At 42.4% G+C, this 21,971-nt stretch overlaps 2 protein-coding genes across 20 annotated transcripts in view; one reads left to right on the top strand and one right to left on the bottom strand.

The window, feature by feature from the left end:
* The window catches only part of LRRC30 (leucine rich repeat containing 30), a 55,090-nt gene extending 47,745 nt beyond the window's left edge, over nucleotides 1-7,345 (bottom strand). For 12 of the 13 annotated variants that reach the window (XR_015704526.1, XR_015704536.1, XR_015704537.1 and 9 more), the window contains exons 1-2: nucleotides 7,211-7,345; nucleotides 2,292-2,368 (exon numbers count right to left, since the gene is read on the bottom strand). The gene's annotated coding sequence lies outside the window, so the exon portion shown is untranslated. Of the gene's footprint in view, nucleotides 1-2,291; nucleotides 2,369-5,340; nucleotides 5,397-7,210 lie in introns of those variants that run through there. The other variant, XM_087756276.1, reaches the window with a different exon arrangement.
* A 133-nt stretch (nucleotides 7,346-7,478) lies between these two features.
* Nucleotides 7,479-21,971, top strand: part of LAMA1 (laminin subunit alpha 1) — a 107,612-nt gene continuing 93,119 nt past the window's right edge. For 4 of the 7 annotated variants that reach the window (XM_087756183.1, XM_087756203.1, XM_087756192.1 and 1 more), the window contains exon 1: nucleotides 7,584-7,678. In XM_087756183.1, the coding sequence (XP_087612309.1) occupies nucleotides 7,594-7,678 (85 nt within the window). In that variant the 5' untranslated portion in view covers nucleotides 7,584-7,593. Of the gene's footprint in view, nucleotides 7,679-11,928; nucleotides 12,026-21,971 lie in introns of those variants that run through there. The other 3 variants (XM_087756163.1, XM_087756155.1, XM_087756173.1) reach the window with 2 other exon arrangements.

The raw sequence follows: 21,971 nt of genomic DNA, 5'->3' as shown, positions 1-21,971 counted from the left end.
GACTAAAGCTTGATAATGTTTGCATTTGTTTAAACACAGGCAGTTCTTGATTGAAGTCAAAGATGAGATAGAGAGCTCACCTCCTAAGCTCTCCCTCATCAAACTGATTGGCTTTGTGTCTCGTTCTCCAAAACAAACCTCTAATTAGCAATGGAGTTTACACAGAAACACTACCTTAGTAAATGCAGCCTGACGATCCATCCATCGTGTATAATATTTACATAGACACAGTTGTCTCTTCTTGCTATGCAATTCAGATTCTAAACATTTCCAGTATCTCATGAATTTTTAATTGCAATTCTTTTTAAAGTGGAGGTGATACCTTGCTAGATATTAAAAAATTTTAGACTGCTTCTTCACTGATGAACATCGGTTTACACAGCACAAAAGAGACAGCAAATGCTACTGTCAGGCTCAGTAGCCTTTAACACTGACTTTGCACTGTAGATAGCTATGTAAGTAGAAAGGGAATCAGAAAATGAGTTCAAGTCAGTGCAATTTAACTTGACGGTAATTAAAATATGATTGCCCCATAAATTTTGTCCTTTTGCCCATAATTATTTATTTATGAATTAATAGGGCATTGGATTTCCCCTGTTTTCCAAGTCAGGCTATTCTTTCAACATGACTTAAAGACCAGTTCCATAACTACCTGTAGTTAGTTCAATGTAAGTGTATTTAATTCAAAAATCATACACTTCAAATAATGCAGAGTTAATTTTAAAGATAAAATGTAAGTGTTAAGTCTGCTTCTATTCTATATATTAATGGTAATGTTTGAGTAATACAGGATCTGTCTAAATAGCATTAGAAAGGTGAAGCACAGAGATTTCCAGATTACATTGTCCTTTCTTTATCCACTTGTGAAAATTCAGTTGAAATACATGTAAGGGCACCCATCAGGTAGTAGGAAGGCACATTCATCTGCTTTTATAGACAGGAAGACTTAGTGCTGGTTTTGAAATGATGCTCCCAAAACCTCACATTAGGACACTCCTACCGTTCCTCAAATTAGGAATCTGACATAGTTTTTGGATTATTATTTTTTAAATGGCTTCTAGTTTCAGTCTCAGGCAGGGCTAATTTCTTGAAAATTGGAAGTGATAAATTATTCAGTTTGCTAATAATGGCTTTCCAGATAGGTGTAAGGCACTTTCTTGCAATAGCAGGAATGGCAGTTAAGATTAAAAAATAGCTCGCATTATGCACATATCTCCTCCCACATTAATAAAGTTAAATTACCTCTTGAGTTAGATTCTATGGCAAATTTCTATAACAGAATCTTAAAGCTGACATCAAGTTCATGTTTAAGGGTATAAATAAATGACTTCATTTAAAAGCTACAGAAGACAACTGGAGATATTCATTGTTCCACAAGTTGGACTAAGGTCACATATTTAAGCTTTCATCTTCTGCTTTCTCCAAGTTTTGTTTCTTGCATTATCTCTAGATACTCTGCAAAAAAAAGGTGATGAAACCTTGCTAATCTCACTTCAAGATGCCCTTGTTGAACACAAATTTTGCATGGGCAGGTATATGTCTCTGGGCAGCAAAATCTTGGCGTTTGCTGTTAAAAGCTCAACCACCGGAACAACACTGACGTCCTACAGATCTTTTCCCAACGGCATACCTGACTACACTTGAGAAGAAATGCAAATTCACTGAAGATCAGAAGGTATGATTAACTCCTATGCAATGTTTTTTGCAAAATAATAAGGAAGCAAAAATTAGTCACAAATTTTAATCTGCTCTCACAAATTAATTGCAGTTTAAAAATATGAGCTAAATTATTTTATAAACTTTCTATCCATTCAGATCTACTTGAGATGTTAGGAGCACAAATTAAATGCCATTCAGCTTGCACATCTCTGTGAGGGCCAAGTTATATTCTCTCCCCTTCCTAATACAAATTCAGAAGTGATGGGTTTGGATCCTGCAAGTCCTTCCCACAAGTCCAAGATCAGTTTGGAGATGATTAGTGAGATTTTTCCTGTTGTTAACACTCATTCTTCATATTATAGATGTCTGTCATGAACTTAACCGTGGCTGTTCCTTTGCCTGCACGGGTTACTGGAGCCTTCAAGCTCTTGCAAACAGTTTAATCAAAATGTAAGGAAAAGGGTTGTTGCTGATTACCAGCAGTGATGATATTGTATTCCCTATTGCCTATGGGTTTTATTTTTTCAACAAAAGAAAAATTAATGTGAATTAACTGTGATTCTTGGGGAGGAATATATTCTCCATAACACATACAGTATATCATCCAATCATTCCTGTTGGACAATACTCACAATTTCCAGCCTGCGAGCCGTTCACAGAAAACATGCTGAGTCTTGCCTTCGACGCCATTGATGCCAATGAGTCAGTGCTAGCAGGAAAACAGCAGAAACCAATCAACAGAAAAACATCACCACTTATTTTGCAATGTGGAACCAGTGCAGCTCTATTAACCTACTTCCAAACCATACCACCCTTTGCAGGCATGGCTTCCTGCTACTCGGTATCTCTTGCTACCTGCATCTCCTGCTTTGGTAGCCATGAAGGGACAGGAGTTACAAGAAGTGTCTTAATAGTCAGGTGCCTAGGCACGATCCAGGCATGTGATCTATTTACCACAATATAATGAGATAGTTCCATATTTAATTTCAAAACAGGGGGTCTGGGGCATCTGTGCTGCTTGCACAGCGTCTATCTGATGCTGCATGAAGGCAGGGTTCCCAGGATGAAGAGATCTAAGAATTACTCACTATCTATACTCCTCTTCTTATTAGTATCCTATTATTAAAGCACTTTTATTACGCTATTTGGTGTTGTGCCTTTCTTATTGAGATTGGGGAAGGACCCTGCACATTCCCCATGCAAGGACAGCCAGTGATGGTGCTTCTGTGCTCTCCTCACTCCTGCTCACATCTCCTCCTTGGCTGGGCTTTCAGCCTCTTTGCTGCAGCCCCCGGTGCCTTGTCCCCAGCAGCCTGGCAGGAGGCAGCTGGACCCATTGCCTTTAGCACCAAGCTAGATTATGGCTGGTAATAGGAGGGGGTGACTGGGTGTTCACAGCCCCTTGAAAGCCTGGAAGGAAGGGTACCACTAAACCTAGGTGCTGTCAATGTGAGGGACGTGGAGGTGCATGAAGGTGGGGATATGTACATGTACGTGGGTGATAGCCTGAGCATTAAAAACCCTCTGTGTTATGGGACTTACTCTTCTGGGAGCAGAGTAGGAATTTACACGGTTTCCCATTTTTTTTCTTCCGCTCCCCTTTTTTTGCATCCATACTGTCCTGGAGCACCTGCTTCTCTCCAAAGCCAGCCCTCCCCTGCGGTGAGCATTTAAGTCCGGGCAACTCCTGAGGCCATCAAAGCCGGTACTGCAAAGCAGGCAAGCACCTGGTGCTCAGGGGCAGCTCGCATGGTGCCTCTTCTGGCCAGGCTGGAGGCATTCAGTCCACTCGCGCCTGTTCCCCTGCCCCATGACAGCTCCATGCAGGCTCCTGGGGCAGCTGTTTCCCAGGTTCCTCTGAAACAGCAGATTTCCTTTAATCCTCATGGAAGTCTTTGTCATCTCAGAGCCAAATTATCCTAACATAAATTTCAAGTTACAGCTTGAAATCACTTTCAGGAACAGAAAAGTCAAAGACTTTTGCTGCCGAAGTGGAGCATCAGGCTACCAGCTGAGGAACACCAGGAGGAACCTGGGAGCTGCCCTGGCCTACGCCTCTTTCCTTGGCTTCCACGTCCAGCCTATCAAGCTGTGGAGGTGGTTTCTCTGTTGAGAGGAAGTTGTGGGCAGGGTGTGCTGTGAAGGGCCTTTTGCTTTGAATTTATTCCTCTCTTTGGTCTGTCACAGCTCAGATTTATTAACCTCTGGAGGTATTTTTCCGAGGGAGGGAGAAAAGCACTTGAAGGGTTCTGGGGAACAACTGAAGAGTTATCTAAACCAGCTTTTAGTAGCAGCTGAATGTTTATTAGAGGCAGACAGGCAGTTTACTGTATTGTTTTTATCCTCCGATTACAAGTGATAATTATTTCCAGAATGCTTTTTCAGAACACTTGGGTGGTGCTTATGAGATAATGAGGCAGAGAGGCAGAATGGATAACAAGTGTGTGCAAAAAAGCCCAACAAAAGCCAGCTAAAAATTAGAGACCCTTTGTTGTACAGTACAGCTATCGATAAAAGTCTTACTTAGCCATTACATGTAGTTCTGGGTGGGATTATTGACTAGTTCTATTAGTGTACTTCCTTCTGGAAAATATTCCAAATTCCCTTCCCCAATTCCAGCAGATATTACACCAATGGTGTTCACAGTGCAGAAATGCCCCGATACGTGGTGAGGAGAAAGGATCATTGAGAGTGGGACGGGTGGTAAGGTGGGATGGTGGGATGTGCAACTTATTAAATGCTATGGATGAGGAAAAGCACGGCACCGCTGACAGCTGTGAGTGCCCCCGCTGCCCTCCAGGGTCAGGAGGTGACCTCATGCTCCCGAGGGGCCTGAAGGGAACCTGCCATTAACACAATAGCTCTGCCTTAAGCACAGCAACACAGACAAAAGCTGAAAAAACATATTTGGTGTTCACTTGGAGTTTACTTAGGTGCAGGATAGCAGAGCGGTTCCATTCAGACTCTGTATATTTGGGCTTTCTCCAGTTTGAATTCTCCCAAACCTCTGTTTTTGCCAAAGGCAATGTTTTTATCCATAGGTTGTTATCCACAGATGGCTAGATTAACATACTCACTTTGTGCTACATCATCCTAAATATGAGGATTTTTCCATTCCTTTGCAACTGAAACACTTAGTCCTTAAGGAAATTCTAATTCATGAAAACTGGTGAGAGAGAAAACAAGATTTTAAGCAGTTCCCTATAACTACATATCTGAGTATTTTCTGGGTATTTACAGATAACTTTTTTCTTGTTTTTCATAGCAAATTTTTTTTTGTTTTATTTTGCAGCAAATTTTCATTAGCAAAACCAGTAAGTGTGAGGCATTCAGAAATTACCCTTCCTAAAGTTTCTGCCATCTCTGTCTTTCTTTCAAGTGAAGTTGGAGCAGTAGCAACTTAATTGTTTTACAATATAAAAGTCTCCTGTGCTATTTTAATTTGCAGTGCTACTATCTATGTTAAGCATACATGATATAGTAGCACTCAGCGTTTCAGTTGATGCAGATGGTTTTCGGGGCCTGTATAAACATGGATGAAAGCGCAGTGCCCTAAAATGCTCTCATTCTCATGCACTTTTCTTGACTCATTCAAGATCTTACCTGTACCTCGGCATTCCATTTTCTCATCAGATTAGTTCGTCAAAGACTAAGAAATTTCTACTCTTCAACTTATCCTACCTGATGCACTCGTTCGGTGTACGTGTGCAGTGGAGTTACACTTGCTTAAGAAGCTGAGATTCTCTTCTAACATCATAATCATTCAAAGCTCATTAGAAACCTAAGTTAGGAAAGAATTACATTAACAGTGCCATGTCTTGAACTGGGGATCATTCTGATTGCCTGGTACTTTGTAATACCAGCAATGAACTGTGGAAAAAGGAACGATAGGAAACACAGTAATACTCTTCTCCAAAAAGGTACGTATTCAAATGAAATTTGAGAAGAGTCCGTTTTCTTAGGCAATGATTATAATGGACACCGAACAATGGTGATGTAGTCCTGCAGACTAATTCAATGTATGTATTTCAGTTACAAGTTGTATAGAGATGTTTAGCTAAACTATAATAATTGAGTCAGATGATAAAGTCCAGAGCTGGATCTCAGTATACATTCTTTAGCTCTTGTGGAATATTCTGATGAGGATAAATGCATGCAATAATGAACTGGCACTTATTCATTGCATGGATGTAAGAAAGTACTCTTCAGCTTGCTTTAGTTTGAAGAAACGGTTAAACTGATTATAAAGCTGTAAACTGGAAGAACTTCATGTTGCACAGATGCTCCCTCTTTCCCTTTCCTTTGTACTTGGCTCCCAACTGGTACTTGCAATTCTGCACAGAGGATTCCTTAACCTGACCTCTATGATTTTAGAAGAAATGACACTTTGGCTCTTGAAATTTGTTGACTTTTCTCTCCACAGATGTTTTGCTTTCCTCCTCCTTGCCTGTCCTGAAATTTAAGAAGTTCCTGGTGTGAGCAAAGGACAGATCTGCTGGAAGGGACAGATGTGGAGTGTTATTTATTTGCAGGCTTGAAGGCCTTTGATAAGGTTTTATGGCAGAACTTTTTCATTTTTTATCTCCTTGACCCGTAGATTTTTCTTGTTTATCTATGTTTTGAATATAAACATTGCTATGCACTCTCAAGTATAACTCATAACTCTTGAGTTGTATGGTAAGAAATAGCTTTATTTCATGCAAAATCTGTAAATTACCATTCCTTTCCTGAATTTCTTTACTCCGATCAATAAAAACAACCAGCCAACCAAGCTGAAGTCTCAACTCCATGAGCAGCTGCCCCCAATTCAAAGAACGCACTTGCAGTCGAACTCCGCTTATGCAACTCATGCACATTATTGTATTTTGAGATATGGTTTTAAATGCAATACCATACAGAGTAGCACAATGTTTTCCTAAAAAATAAGCGGCATGTGTTGTCAGCGGGGATTCGCATTTGAGAGACAGTATCTTTTGACTAACATTCCCCCACCTCAACCAATTTATTTTGGGCATGCAGTTCTTTTCCCAGGAAAACATCGTTCCTTGCTGCAACTTACTTGAAATATTCGTTAAGGAGTAGTGTAGATACGAGCTCTGCGACCTGACAAACCTTCAAATAGGGAAGCCTAATGGGAATGAACTTTCCTGAAGTATTAAAGAAACGTCTCTATCTCGAGGAATTTCTACAACCTATTTGTTGTGTTTTATGCTAGTTTCAAGAGGTAGCTGATTATTAGAAAGTTGCAAAGACTTCCTGTGGGACAAAAGCAGTCAACCGCTTGGTTTACCAACTGAGGAGCGAACTCGTTTAATTTACAAACATGGCTGATGTGCTGTGCTGATGTGGAGCGGAGGCTCGAAAATTATCAGCACGGGCAAGAAGTTTCAAAGTTGGGGGTGACAAATTTGCAAGGAAAGCCTCAGCAGCTGAATTGTTTTTTACACACGTGAAAATATCAGCCGCATAGGAAAGCTGCATATGGAATTAGCTGAGCAATGTTCCCCCCCCCCCCCCCCCGCACTTTTACCTGGTAATTTCGCATACTCACCTTTCCCTTCTGCCCCTCCTTGCAAAAAGTCCCAGTTCATTAATTACAGCTTTCCAGAACTTTTTAGGCACCGGGCCGGGGCTCGTCGCACCCCGCGCATCACCCGCAACGCCCGGCCGGGGCTGCAAGTGCTTCGGGGGCGGTTTGGCGGGGACGGACGCGGCTGGCGTGGCGGGGCGCGGGGTCCGCGAGTGTGTGAGCGTGTGTGAGTGCGTGTGCGTGCGTGAGCGTGTGAGTGTGTGCGTGAGCGTGTGCGAGCAGCCCCCGGCGGTGCGGGCGCGGGGCGGGGCGGGCCGGGGGCGGCGGGGGAGCATATAAGGCGGGCGCGCTCGGCGGGGCGGGCAGCGTCCCTCCCGGCGGCGGCGGCGGCGATAGCGATAGCGATGGGCAGCGGCGGGCGGTGGCGGCTGCTGGCGCTGCTGGCGGCGGCCTCGCTGCTCTGGGCGCCGGGGCAGGGCCAGCCCCGAGGTGAGCGCAGCGGGGGGGCGGCTCGCGGGGGTGCGCACCGCTTGCAGTGTAGTGCAATGCAATGCAATTCAATGCCTGCGGAGTTTGTTTGCAGCCGCCCGCCGCGTCCCGGGGCGGGCTTTCGCCCCTGCGCGACTGGGGGAGCCTTGGCGGCGTACCCTCAGCCCCCGCCGGGCAGAGCCGGTGCGGGGGGCCGTGCCGTGCCGTGCTGTGCTGCAAGGGGAGCCCGGCGGGGGGAGGCGGGCTGGGGTCCGGCAGCGCTGCCCGCCTGGCTGCCACGCTCTTCCGTGCGCTCCCCCTCCTTTATCCCTCCTCTCCCTTCATCTCCGCGCTGAGCAGCCTCCCTCCCCCCCCTTTCCTGGAGCCCTTTCTTCTCCCTCGGCGGCGGGGGCCACTCCGCCCGGCCGCCTCCGGGGCCGCCCACTCCCTTTGTGGGAGCCGAGAGCGGCAGAAACCCGGGGGAGGGGGCGGCCCCAGCGGCACGGCCCGGGCCCCCAGCGCCGCCCGCCCCGTCGCGGCGGAGCCCCCGCTGCAGCCCCGGGCCGGGGGGAGCCGGGGCCGGAGCCGGGCAGGGGCCGCAGCCCCGCGGGTCCCGCTCCGCGGCGCGAGAGGAGCCGGCAGAGCCGAAGGATGCCTCACGCCGTCGCTAATGTAAACCAGATTAAGCTCTGTTATACGGGGCGAGAGGGGATCAAAACCACTTTCCAGGCGTGAGACAGAGGTAGCGTGAGGATGTAATGGAGATAATTTACGAAAGTTTTCTTCTCTTTTTTTTTTTTTTTTTTTTTGCACGTGGGGCCGGCCGGTGCATTGCAGCCGGGATACCGGCACGCTCCGCGGCGAGTTCTTGCTTTGCGAGTAGCTTCATCACACGCACCCTCTTTGTTCGAAGTGCAGTAACTTGTGTTTTCCGAGTGAGCCTGGAGTTAGTCAGCAACAGCAGTTCCCTCTCTTGTTGCTGGGTCGACGGTAGTTGACTCTGCGGCGTGCTGGGTTATGAGGGAAAGCGCTGGTAGACACCAGATGCTCACCTTGGGTTTGATTCAGCTCCCGGTGGCGTCAACAGCAGAATTTCTACTGCTCCCTACTCCCTGCACATTAGTCCCCAGCCGCGTTGGGTCTCTATTTCAAAAAAAAAAAAAAAAAAACCAAACCGAGAATGGAAAACGGTTGGAAGGCATATGTTGTGCAGATGCATGACTTAGTTTTCTTTATGGTGAAATGCGGCATTCAAGATGGATATAGTGTGGGAGATTAGCATCTGGATGTTTACACACGAGTGTGTTTATTAATATCATTATGGGTACAAAACTTCATCCTCCAGGTAAGGAGGACAAAATCAAGCCCAAGTAAACTGCTGAGTCCAGATATTTCAGTTTGTGAGTAAATACACTTCACCTTGGTTATGAAAATTCAGTCTTAGAAACAAATGAGAAGATAGGCAAAATGATGCAAAATTTACTTTTCACAGTTATTTTTTGTAAGGTACTATCTTATGCACACCAAATAACCTTAATTCACTACTAACTCCTATTTGAATACAGATCCTAGCAAACAGTTTAAAAAGGTTTTTCCTAAAGCTGGTCAATACCGGTGACAAGAGTCCATACCTTTTTTTTCATAGAAATTTGCAATGATCACGCTGCAGTAATCTGCTGCAGCTTTTGCACATAGTTTAGTGCTGATATCCCAGCTTTTATATAGAAGCTCACATTGTTGGAGGCATCTTGATAAAATGCATATTTTTCTATCAGTGATACGAGTATATTTGATTGCTCCTAAGCCATCCCTCCTGGGGCTATTTAAATTCATAATTATATTTTTCTAGTTGAAAGATCAGGTCAGGAGACCATTCTTCCTATTAGATTAAGTTGATTGATAGAATTTTTTTTTCTCAGCATGAGAGCGCAGATCGTCTGAGGAAGCAGTGAGTATCAAACCCCCCTGGTGGATAACTGCCTTAGAAAAAACAGAATTCAAGATAACTGATCCTAAAACAATGTGAAGAATGCAATGCAGATTAGAATAGCCATGTTGCTTTTGCAGAAAGTAAACAACCGAAGCTCAAACTTGTAAGCATCGTGATGGTATAAAAATACACTTTGTGGTGAGGCTGCAAAGATTTCTCAGAGCTGTTACAAGAGCATTGGAGAAGTTTGGGGAAAGGTATCTTGCATGCTCATGGGGAGTACTTTGGTACAACGCTCAGCAGTTCTTGGTTTTCTGTTTGTTCCTGCTTTTGTCCTGTCAGCAGATGAGGAAACTGGAGCGAACAATGGTTGCAAGGGTCTGTCAGAAAGTGCTGAAGTCCAATCTAAGAAAGAGAAACACAGAATAGTAAAGTCACTGCGCTGAACAACTTCGAAGGTTAATGATTGGTTCTTTCAGCCTAAAGATTAATATCTACATACCTATAAAATTCAGTTGGTATTTTAATTGCAGGTGTTTTGTTAAAGTGTCCCCATCATGTTTAAAAGTTGGGTTTGTGTTTTCAGTTGAGTCTTTTGTATCCACTAATGGAGTAACTCTTCATGAAGCATGTATCACTAGTGTCCAGATCCAGATGAGAGTTATTTTACAACCTCAGAAGCAAATAGCCATTTCGGAGGCTTATGTAGCAGCTTTGCTCTGCTGGAATGCATTCTTAATTATACTGGAGGTAACAGTGATACAGGTCTACAAATTAGAAAGGGAAATCAGTTAATGCTTTTGCACACTATTGTCTGTATTTCATACATTTGATTATGCCACTGTCAGGTGATTTTTCTGTAATTAAAAACCATCCTGCTACTGTAAATGTGTGGTAACTTTCAACGCTATAGTTGTAGATTAAATGTTTCCTCAGCTGCACCTCGCCTGAGTTTGTTTTTGTAAGCTGGTGTGCTGCAGTAGCCTGCTCTGTTGTTCCTGTCGGGGGTTTTGGAATCCATAGTCTTTAAGTGCTGATGCTCAGGGGACTGAATGGCCCCAGGAAGGTGCCTGGGGTGCTCCACCTGGGCAGAGCTGAACACAGGTATTTCTCACGCTTACCATCATTTGGGTTTCAAACCTACCTTGCTTCAAGAATCTGTTTTAGTGAGTATGCTTAGGCTATGACAAATACACAAATTATGACATTATGGTCAGCAACCACATTTTTTGCTGAAAAGTAAGCGGTATGGTTTGCTTATAAATCAGATTGTTAGAATACTTGCCCAGGAAGCAGGAGATTTAGGTTAATCTCCTTAGTTTGAGATGGTTTGAACCCACATCTCCAATTTCTGAATAGAGATATATTACCAAGTTGCTGTGACAGGTAATGCAGGGGAGGGGAAGGCGTGTACGAATCTCTCCAAACCTCTGTTTGAAACTGAGCTACTGTGCAGCCAAGAATGCAAGTTTAATGGGTGCAGAAGGAGAATGGGCAAGAAAAAAAGCTGATGCTGTAGTTGGATCATTAGAGCACTCAAAGATGCAAGGAGAATCACATTGCAGTCCTTCCTCTTTTTTATTTACTCATTGCAAGCAGCAATTAGGCATCCGAATTCAGGAGAAACTTTTTTTATTGTACCCATGTGTGCTGTTTTTTTTAATTTTCACTGTGTCACTCGAGCTTGGCACCCCTTAGCGGGATAACTGTGCATCCCACTTAGTGGAGAAGGACTTTTTAGTGCCTAATTCAGGATGGCAAGTTCCACCTCAGAGGTGATGTGCTTTAATTGTAGGTGTGACAGCATTTGGCAGGAAGATACTTCAGTCTTTTTTGGTTTTTTGTTTTTTTTTTTTTTTAAATCTGGCCTTTAGTCTACAAGCCTAGATAGATAGATCTTACACTTAGTTGCCTCAGCCACAAAGTTGTTTTGTGCGTTGATATAGTTTCCTCTGACACTTTTGAAACTGAGGGGCAGACTTCCAGAATGTACCTGGATGACCATAAAACTTTGAAGAAAGTTGTCTTACACTTTCAAGATGAGCTGGGTGTTGCATTCCCAAATGCTTTCTGTATGAGATGAAAAAAATGTCATAGGTACTTTACCATACTGCATCGTAGGTTGGTGTATGCTAATGGCATGAATAGAGCTTGTTTCCATCAGGCTTAAATACCAGATTTCTCACAAAATCTGCAACAAAGAGTTAAGTGATACGGGAAATGGGAAGGTTTCTATCCCCTGCAAAGTTTGTCTTTATTTTTAAATATTTTCCTTTAACATTTCTGCTATGCTTCCACTGGTGTGAATATTGTTTCCTGATAAGAGAACACTAAAAGAAACCTGAAGTCCCTTGAGACTTGTGGAAAACTTAGAGGCAGTGCTGTCTGCAACTTGCAGTGTGAGGCAGGAGACTGAGGCAGAATCACTTCACGTTGGGGTAAGTTGATAACCTTAATTTTTGGCAAAACTGGGCAGAATGGTATACTTGGCTTAAGTTCTCACTTTTTCCCTGGGTTGGAAACGTCAGTTACAGTGAACCTATACACCCCTTGTGTCTTCATGTGGCTTAAATAGCAGGGCCACAAGATATGTATTAACTGTCTGTGCTCTATTTAACTTGTTAGATTATGTGGTAAGTCTCATGCCCTCACACACAAAGGAGCACAGAGGAACAAGGTGGGGCAACCCCAATAACAAACCCAGAGAAACAAACCCCTGCCAGGGATGTCCCATGACAGCCATCACTGAGAGTTATGGGAGCAGCTCTCAAGAGCTTACAGGATGTGTGTGTGTGGGGGGGTGGTGGCTGTCTACAGGGGTATGGGATGCAGGGGAAGAACATTTTGGGACAGCACAAGACTTATTTTGGGATGAGTAGAGGAAGGGCTGAAGACAGGGAGGCAGAGGGGATCAAGGTGGTCTAGGAAAGCACAAGTATGGGGGGTGGGGAGGAGAGGGGTAAGATGTTAAAGGAGGCCAGTTGGCTGTAAACAGGCTGCAGGTCAGTATGCTTGTCTCGTCATGCCCTGCACCTCATCAGTACACGTCCTGTCTTTTTATTAAACTCTGTTTCTAACTGTTCTCTTAGGTGAGGGGGTCTCTGTGCACAGAGATATAAGTGCGAGTCAATGGAGCCGGGACCACAGGTCACAGGGGCCTGCATGTCTCAGGTGCACGTGGCTGGAGAGACCAGAGCACGTGTGTTGCGCGGGTCTGTGTGTCAGTGTGCAATCGCCAGCAAACATCAAGCCAGACCAGCCAGCCAGCAGGATGGGAGGCTGGGGAGCCACGTATCAAATCAGCCATAATTTGGGATAGATACTGTAGAGACCAGAGGGTCTGCATGTTGGCTATTGGAGGGAGCAGGAGATCCAAGGCAACTACTGGGTAGACCATGGGGTTTAGGGGCCAGCCAAGAGACGTGTCTGCATGCATGTGTGTCTGCGTCAGGCAACTGGTGATGAGAAGATCCAGGGCCAGCTACGAGGTAGGCTGGGCATCTGTCTCGGCCAGTAATTGCAGGGATCCGTAGTGGGTGTGTGTGGGGTGTGATGGCGATGGTGGTGTGTATGCAAGGCAGTCTGTGGACCAGCGGCTGGACTGGGGCTGTGGACCTCAGGGGCTCACATGCCCAGCTGCCAGAAACGGGAGACCTGGGATCCAGAGGGGGGGCAGTTACTGGATAGACTGAGTGTCCAAGTCCGGGTACTGAAGGAATCTACATTGCATATATATCTGTATATGAATATATATTCTCTACTTAAGGTCTTTCCTCCTGATCACCTGGAGCAGAGAACAGGATGAGACCATTGGTGGTGGTTGCATTTGTGTGTTTCTGTCTTTGTTGATCTATGTGGCTCGCCATATGTATATGCATACATGAGTTACATTATGTGTCTGTGTGGCTATGTATGTGCCTGTTGGGAATACATGCTCAGCTTTACTACTGACTGGGCCTGGGAACATGGAGCTATAGCAGCTGTTGAGCTACAGGACTTGACACACTCCAGCAAAGCTCTGTAGAAGAGCGGGTGTAATCCTGGAGCTCTGGGCTTTTGTTTTCTCTGACACAGTTTGGCTGTTGAGGCCTTAGTGTAATGGACTTCGTTCTATATAGTACTCTACAAAAGTCAATTTTAGGTGACCTGTCTATGAAGTCACCTCAAACAGAGGCCACATCGCATGTCCTCAGGAATGCTGACTTTGTGGGTATCGTTGCATTAAAATGGTAAGGTTCCCTAAATTCATAATAAGCAACACAAATGTATTTTGAAACCTTTATTATAGAGAAGTGGGGCTCGATCATATTAAAAGGAATTTGTAGTGTAAAAAGAGTAATGTAAAAGGTAATGGATCTCAAGTAGGTGCAAATTTTGCTGATTGAGGTCTGACTTGAGGATGAGAGAGAGGAAGAATGAACCATGAGAAATTTCAGTTTTTCTGGTGATCTGCAAAGAACGTCTTGGACATTCTGTGGGGAAAATGTTGTGCTTGGCCTTGATTAGAAAGTCCTAAATTTAAAATCTGCTTTGTGCTTTTCCCTCACTTATTTTAAAAGAAAGTCAGCACCAACAAGCCATAGACTATTTCTTCTTTTCTCAGAGTACAAAGGTATGTGACAGAAAAATCCCATGAAAGCATTCTAAGTAGACTGAAGATTAAGATAAAAAAACATTTGTCTGTCATAAATATTTTCTCCATTCCCTGAGGGCTTAGAAAATGCATCTCTGGAAATTCAGAACTATCAGTGTGTGTTGATCAGTTGTTGGTATTTACAGCAGTCTCACACAGGATCTTCAGGTGGGGTTTGCTGCCTTCTTCTAAGTCTATTTTTTCTGTCCTCCAGGCACCCATTCCTGACCAAACAGAGGAATAGCGTGTTGGAGAAGTTTTGCAAGATGAGATTGGTTAGGTCAGCTTGCAGGAACTGTGATTTGTTACTTGTCATAAACCTTAGGTGCGCATCAATCAAACTTCCCATTTATATACATTTTTACGTACTTAAGTGGTATCTCAGAGGCTGTGTACAGTGCCTTTGGGCACTAGGATATGGGTACAACTTTCTGGCTTTGAGGTTTGAGGTGAGTGCTTCATTTGCTTGTGGGTCAGAGCAAAAAAAGGTTAGGTATATCCGTGTTCATTCTCTTTTAGTGACTTCTGCTATTTAAGGACTTGGTTTTAATGATTTCTCAATCATTCTGTGTTTTTTAGAGGGGAGAAAACTGCTTTTGCCCTGAGATGTAATTATTTTATACACGGTTGGGTATTAAAAGGTGCATGCATCACAATTTTACAGGAAAACTAGATTTATTTTGTAGTTACAGTAGATATAAATAACACTTTAAATATTAGAAAGCATAGAAGTGTAAGACTATAAAAATACTATCAAAGTATAAGCCTTCAATATCCTTATTACAAAGATATGTAGATGCACATAATTGAGACTTCCCCTCCTGATGTGAAGCAGCAGTTACGGTTCCTGAGAAGTTTTCCCTTGTCTTCCTGGCAGAGCAAAACAGACTTATAGGATGCTTTGGTTTTACCCGAAAACCTATGTTTTTTAAAGTCTCCCTGGAAAATCACTACTGCTGTAATGGCCATGTGAGCTCAGAGGGCTGTTGGAAGGGGAGGGGGGGGATGCATGGCAGGCAGTCTCACCCACTGCCCTTTCCACAAGTGGTCCAACCTTCCAGGCTGTGTAAAGCAGCAGCTAATGTGATTTGATGGACTGAGACTGAGTTGGTTTGTCTTTTTTGGGCTTTTCCTACCAGGCAAGGCTATGAAGATCCCACTGCTGCTTTGTGTAGGCAGAGTAGATTTCAGCCTTTAGCAATTCCTTCTGTTTTAACATCTTTAACTTGTTAGCTTTTGATGATTTTTTTTAAACTGTCATTTAATACAGTAACGACTTCGTCAGAGATATTCCCTAACCACTTCTTTTTAGCTTAAAGTTTCAGATTTGAAAGTTGTTTTGCAAGCATAATGTAATTCCTTTCTGTGAGCTTATTTATTGTGCTATGAGATCCAGCCCACCTCTTGATTCCTGCATGAAAATAAAGGTTAAAAAGCTGTTTAAGAAATGGTCTTCCTGAAGTGGAAACTTTATTTTCCCCTTGGCTCTGCCTGCACTTTTACTGCTGTTTTGCTCCAAAATGACCTTGGAAGGTAGGCCCATGTTCACTGCCTCCGTTTATCATATTTGTGTAAGCTTGTATTTGCTGAAAGACTGAGAGGACAGTGCAGAACCCGTATAGGTGATTTGAAACAACTTCTATAGTCTTGATTTGATTATTGAATTATTATTTTCCTTCTTGTGGACCTGATGAAGCAAGAAGTTTTTAATAGCGAAATCCTAGCTCTTTACAAATCAGTGGCACAAGTCATGCTGACTATAATAACTATAATGGAATTCAGCCGTTGAGCATAAATGCAAACTGGAGCTAGCACTGGTGCTCACTTAGATTAATATTGATAGTTTTTATTCAGTTTTCTGAAAGCACAACTGGTGTTTTGCCTTCTGTCACAAAACTCGTCTGATCAAAGAAGTGTGTAAAGAAATGTTTGTGTGGGAAGCAGAAGAAAAAACCCAGTAGTGACTGACACTTCCAGTGCAGTTTGATTGTGGCCAAATGCCGCCCTTCCAGGGAGGACTGGAGCAGGCGTCTGAGTTGTTCCCCATTTTGTTTACATGGGTGCTGGCAGAATGAGCCTTGCAGCCATGGCACAAGATGGTGGGCAAGCTCGGTGCCTGGGAGGATGGCAGGCTGGGGAGCCTGGCTGTACCTCGTGCTCCTCCACCACTCCCTACCCAGGGCAGAGCTGCTGCCAGGCTGGATGGAGCCTGGCCAGTCTTCACTGACTTCCCAGGGTTATTCCAGATCCATCCAGGAGTATCTAGACAGTGAGTGAATCGATGAGAGTCTAGCACTGGCAGTAGGCCTATGCTTGAAAAACCAATTAATCAAATTACTCCTTCCCTGTTTCTGGCTGTTGCTTTACAGAAGTGAGAAAACCAGCTCCTGGAGGTGCCTTGCTACGAATAAAACTGCAGAAGAGAGTCCACTAGTTTTTCTTGTCTAGCTTTCCCTTAAGAAAGTTTCTCATTCAAATGCATGAATAGCAAATGTGTGTTTTGTTATTCTCCATGTCACACCATTCATATATTTTACTTGCCTTTACAGTGCTGCCTTTTTGTGCATATCTTGCACTGTTGTAAGAGGGGAGGGCAAGAAAGGCTTGTAACTGTGTGCTAATGCCTCTGATGATGGGATTGTTTCTACTTTATTGGCTGAGAAGGGCTAGGTAACAGAAGTTTGAAGTGAAGGTTCTTTGAATTGTCAGGATCTGTGGAAACCCTGGTTTAAATTAGGGTTGTGAAATATATGCTGTTGAAATTTCTAGGATTCCTTTTATTTTGCTTTAGCCTGTAGAGTCTCTAAAATGTGTACTCAATGACTTCTACTAGAAAACACCCTTTAAAATATGCTGAAGAGATAAAAAATTTGATGGAAAAATGAAGGATTAAATGAACTCCACTGACTTTGGGAGAATTGCTGTGAATTTACATTTATCTACAGATAATTGTTCATTCATTCCTTTAGTAGCTGCTAACTAATGCGTTGGCTTGGTAAGGCTCTATTTTAATTGTCCAAGTTGTCCAATTTGCTTTTATGGGGTGATATATCTCATTTACAAGATTAAGAAAAACGTTTTTACAAATAGAAGGCAAATCTGCCATGTATCTAGAACTCCATGGTTTGTGAATAAAACTGGGTATTTTTAAGGGTTATTTTTGGATATTAACAATAAATCTCACTAAAAGTTGATCACAATTTTAGAAACCATATTTTTTTTTGCTAATGCAAAAATGTGAGCTTGTTACTGAAACAGACTTCAGACGTAAACATGAATTTTCAGCTAAAACTTAGAGGACTAAGTCCATCCAAGCCCTATCCCAATTTATCTTCCTTGAAGTAGGTTTACAGTGTGCCTGCCAAAGTCCTCAGAGCAAGTTTATCATTGCTAAAGGCATGCAGCAAATGCAAATACGAGAGTCATATGGATGTCCACTCTTTACTTGAGAGTGGTCACACAAGTCACAACTTAGTTTCTTGCATATTTGATAATATTGTAATGGGGACATTTCTAATTGAAGAAAAGATTCTGCAAAGTACAGTGCGCGTTTTCTGTGAGGTGGAGGAGGCTGCTCTTTGCAAGCAATGAGAAAGACCTGTATGTGGTTGGGCAGGGAACTTCCAGATGAACTGTGTGATGACTAAAGGAGAATAGATCTTTCCATAGTGATGAGTAATAGTATATGATCTGAAGGCAGCAATGAAGCAGTAGGTACAAATCATGGCTGCTGGTGGACAGCTGTATTCAGTGTGTCTCTTGGCATGGGTCAGAGGTTGGTCAAAAACTTTTTACTGTGGGTACTTGGTGTAAGGATCTGCTATTGCTGTGCTGCCATGGCTAATAGTGGTAATGGACAAATCCAAGTTTGGATATCTCTGGTAGGCTGAAAATCCTGCTGTAGTGGTAGGAAAAGAGGGTAAGACGGGGCTTCTCAGTGGTGCAGTGGCAGGGAAGAGGTCAGGATGTTTGCCCCAAAGAAGGAAATACCCTTCTGTATATCACACAGTACCAACTGATGATACAATCTCTCTCTAAAACTTGAGCAGCCCTCCTCATCTTTTCTGTTCTTAAGGATAATGAGAAATAAGCTCCCCACTCTGCAGCTCTACCTATATGATCACTGCATTTCCCACAGTAATGTAATTAGCAAAAACGTTTGGGGTGTTTCAGGGTAGGATCCAAAATGTGCCTTGCAATTTTTTTTAGTGTCACTGTAGCATTGCTGAATTTTAAATTAAATTACTTGAACTCTCAGCCCTGGTCTTCAGGCTGTTAGAATTTTCTTTAAAAATTGCCCTTTGGGCTGAAATGCATCATTCTTGTTTTCAAGCCAAAGGCAAAATACTTTCAGGACACTTGATTAAAATTCCATGCAGCTGGCTGAGTTATTGAGCATTGATGGCAATACAGAAGAGAACTTTTAGAAAAGTTTGCAGTATTGGTTGTTTTTTCCTCCTCTTTATTTTTGTGTCCTTAAAGTTACACTTTTTTGGGAATTTATCCTGTGTGACACAAATGGCTTTGATTTTCATGAAGGCATTTACTGTAAAATAATAAAATGAGGGTTTGAAAGTGGTGAGGTTTTGAAACATAGAAAAATGTGCAACAGGTGACTTGCTATTAATGTCCTTAAAATAGTTGCAGTATGTGCCCTGTACATTTTGTTAACCTGTGAGCCTGGAGACCAGCAGATGCAAGTAAACAAGTATAGTGATTTGCAATTTTACTTTGTTGCCTAGAGTAAAATGCCTAGAAAAAAAGTAGCAGGTTATATTTTACTTTTTGCGAAGAGCAGAAAGCTACCTCTATAGCACGTTGAACAGTTGGTTGTAACTGAAAAAAACCCTACAGAAGTTATTTCCCAATTAACCATTTAAATCAGATTGCAAAATCTTGCCTGTAGAGATAAGGGAATGGTCAAGTTTTGCATGTTGTCAGTGTTACACAGTTGTAAATCCTTTCAGCTCTATTCAAGCTGGAGGAAGTGCACTCCCTTCTACCCAGGAAGATCTGGCAGTGATACAGGGCTGTATGTGCCCTGATAATGGCTTTGTGCCTGCTGGAATGAAAACATTTTTCTTCTATGTCTTGAAAAAAAACACCCCTTTGTAAAACAGGAGAGCTGGTAGTTCTAAGGTGCCAAAAACTCTTCAACTTGAAATAGCTTTTGTTCATTAATGGAAAAATTCCACTTATTTTAAATAGAAATTTAACTTCATCTAAGGCAGTTGCAATTTGTAATAGTAGATAGTGCATTCAGATTAGGAAAGTGAAAAAAACCCAACATTTTTTGAAATTAGGAAAGTGAAATAAATTTTGGTTTTATATATGGCTGGTGAATAACAAGCTTAAATGAACTAAGTGAAAAATAAATTTCAGAGTTCCTTTGTAGTGCAGCTACTTGCTGTAAGACTTCATTTATGATCACAAGGAGATGCTAGCTGCCTCAAGGGGTCCTTCTTTATGTTTACATGGGAAAAGAAATAGTAACATTTTCTTTGGTTGTGTTACTGAGTCACAGTACAGAAGTGACTGGGACCACTAAACCTTTAAAATTCTTGTCTAGCTCAGGTCTCTTAGACTCTGCAAGCGATAAATATAAATTTAGAATCAGGAGAGAGCTAATAGATACTTGGGTCATAACGTCCGATTTATTATAATAAATGATTCAGTGTGAAGCCTAAAGCTGCACATTTATGCATGCAAATTTAATTAGGATTAAACCCAGACAGGATTTTCATTTACAAGGAAGACTGTTGCCTCAGGTTGAAAAAAAAACCTGAACCCCCCCCCCTGCAGAGGTTATTTCCCAATTAACCATTTAAATCAGAGATTGCAAAATCTTGTCCGCAGAGATAAGGGAAAGATCAAGTTTTGCATGTCTTTAGTGTTGCACAGTTGCAAATCCTTTCAGCTTCATTCAGGCTGGAGCAGGGTGAGCCGTTATCTATTGATGTAGTCATAGTAAAAGGTGGGGGTGAAAAAAAGGCTACTTTAGATCCAACATCAGTAAGAACAAAAATGTTCTGTCTTGTTGATATTGAGACACGTCATAAGTGACAAATGACTGAGGTCCCTAGTCTTTGACATGCCAATCACACTGCCAGTACTACTGTCACGTTGATCTAAGCTGTATTGTGTCTTAGGCTGCATATAAGCAAAACTGACAAGACACACTGAAATATTTAATAGCTGTGGCTTGTCTTTACTTCAGGTTTGAGTGAAAATCATTCCCAAGATTAAGGTGGCTTCAGGAAAAAAAGTTAGTGTAATGCTAAGAGAAAGAACAACCCCCAAACCAACAAACACAACGATGCAGACTCCTCAACATGTGGAAAAAGCTTTGGGTGAACAAGAACGAACTAATTTCATGGTCTGGCAGGTTTGTTGTTCTTTGGCAGCCTGCCCATCTGTCAACTTTTGGCTCTTTTGCTTTGGTGTAAATGCTGTGACAATTTCTAGGCAGATTCTTGAACAGGCCAGCACCATACAAAAAAAAATCAATACTTGTAAGACATGACTTGGCAGAAGAAATATTAATTATACTTTGAAAATGCATTATATAGAGAGACAGTACTCACAAATTATCCACCTTTTATATCCAGTTGTACTGTCTGATGCTGAAAACTAGCATGAAAGGTAGTTTTCTTCTTTTCTTCCTACTGCCCCTTAGTTTCTTCTGATTGAAAGAAAGCAGCAAGTTACTGCCAATATTGAAGGTATTAGAAATTGCTGTGATAAAACTTTTTGATCCTTTTTTTTTTTTTTTTATCCCCAAGAACTTGAACTTAAATCTTTTTTGCCTCAGATCCCTGAAATTTGTGGAGTACCAAGCCATACCAGAAACCACATTCAGGGCTGTGATGTAAGCTATTAAACCTATTGTATTTACCAATGTTTTCTATTCTTGCAAAGCATTTGGCTGAAGGCTGTCAAGGGTGATGTGCACTCCTTTGGGAAACAAGGTAGCTCATTTGTAGGAATCTCTGGATGGGACTGAAAATCAGTTGCTCAGACTCCTTCAGTGTTAAGAATTTGCATGCTGACCCATGCCTTTGCATCCTTATCCTGTCTACTTTCAATTTGAGTTCATGTGTTGTGACAAAGTCTATATGATCTACGTCTATGTTTGCGAGCTCTGAGCACGAGAGGGACTCAGAAGGTGGGACAGTGTAAAGTTTGCATTAGCTAACTTCTTAACACTTAGCTTCATAATCTAAACAATATTGTTTTAGTGTTAGTATTCAGTCTAAACTAGTATCTAACCCATCCGTGGTGTTAAAAGCCTCAATACTTTGTATAAGAAAACGTTAGTTACTGTGTAACTAACAGAGGTGACAAACTTCAGTTTCTTGCGCACATGCATTAGTATTGCTTGGCCTTCCTTTTTTCTAAACATTTAATCTCGAAGTCTGGGTTTTCTTTGTTATAGACATTTTTCAGTGAGTTTGATAATTCTCTAATTTTAACTCTCTATCCTTCCAATACTGCATATCGGGAAATACAGCATCTTGCAATTAAGACTTAATTGGGATGTAATGCTTTCCTCCCTCTTCCTTTACCTCAGTTTTCCGTTGCCTTTTATATTTAGCATGCTGCTTCTTACACTTTGAAATTCAAAATTTTATTAGGGTTCAGGTTTTCTGTCCTTTTTTTTGGAAAAAACTTTTTGCCTTGTTCAAATTCTCTGCTACATTCTGGCCATCAACGTGGCTGTCTGCTGGTGTTTGAGAATTTTAAGGAAGATA

The sequence above is a fragment of the Nipponia nippon genome, unplaced genomic scaffold, assembly GCF_047370975.1.
Source record: "Nipponia nippon isolate SJK-2023a ecotype South Korea unplaced genomic scaffold, ASM4737097v1 scaffold_1, whole genome shotgun sequence".
Taxonomy (NCBI): domain Eukaryota; kingdom Metazoa; phylum Chordata; class Aves; order Pelecaniformes; family Threskiornithidae; genus Nipponia; species Nipponia nippon.
The sequence above is the reverse complement of the archived record's forward strand: the minus strand, read 5'-3'. Positions and strand labels throughout refer to the sequence as shown.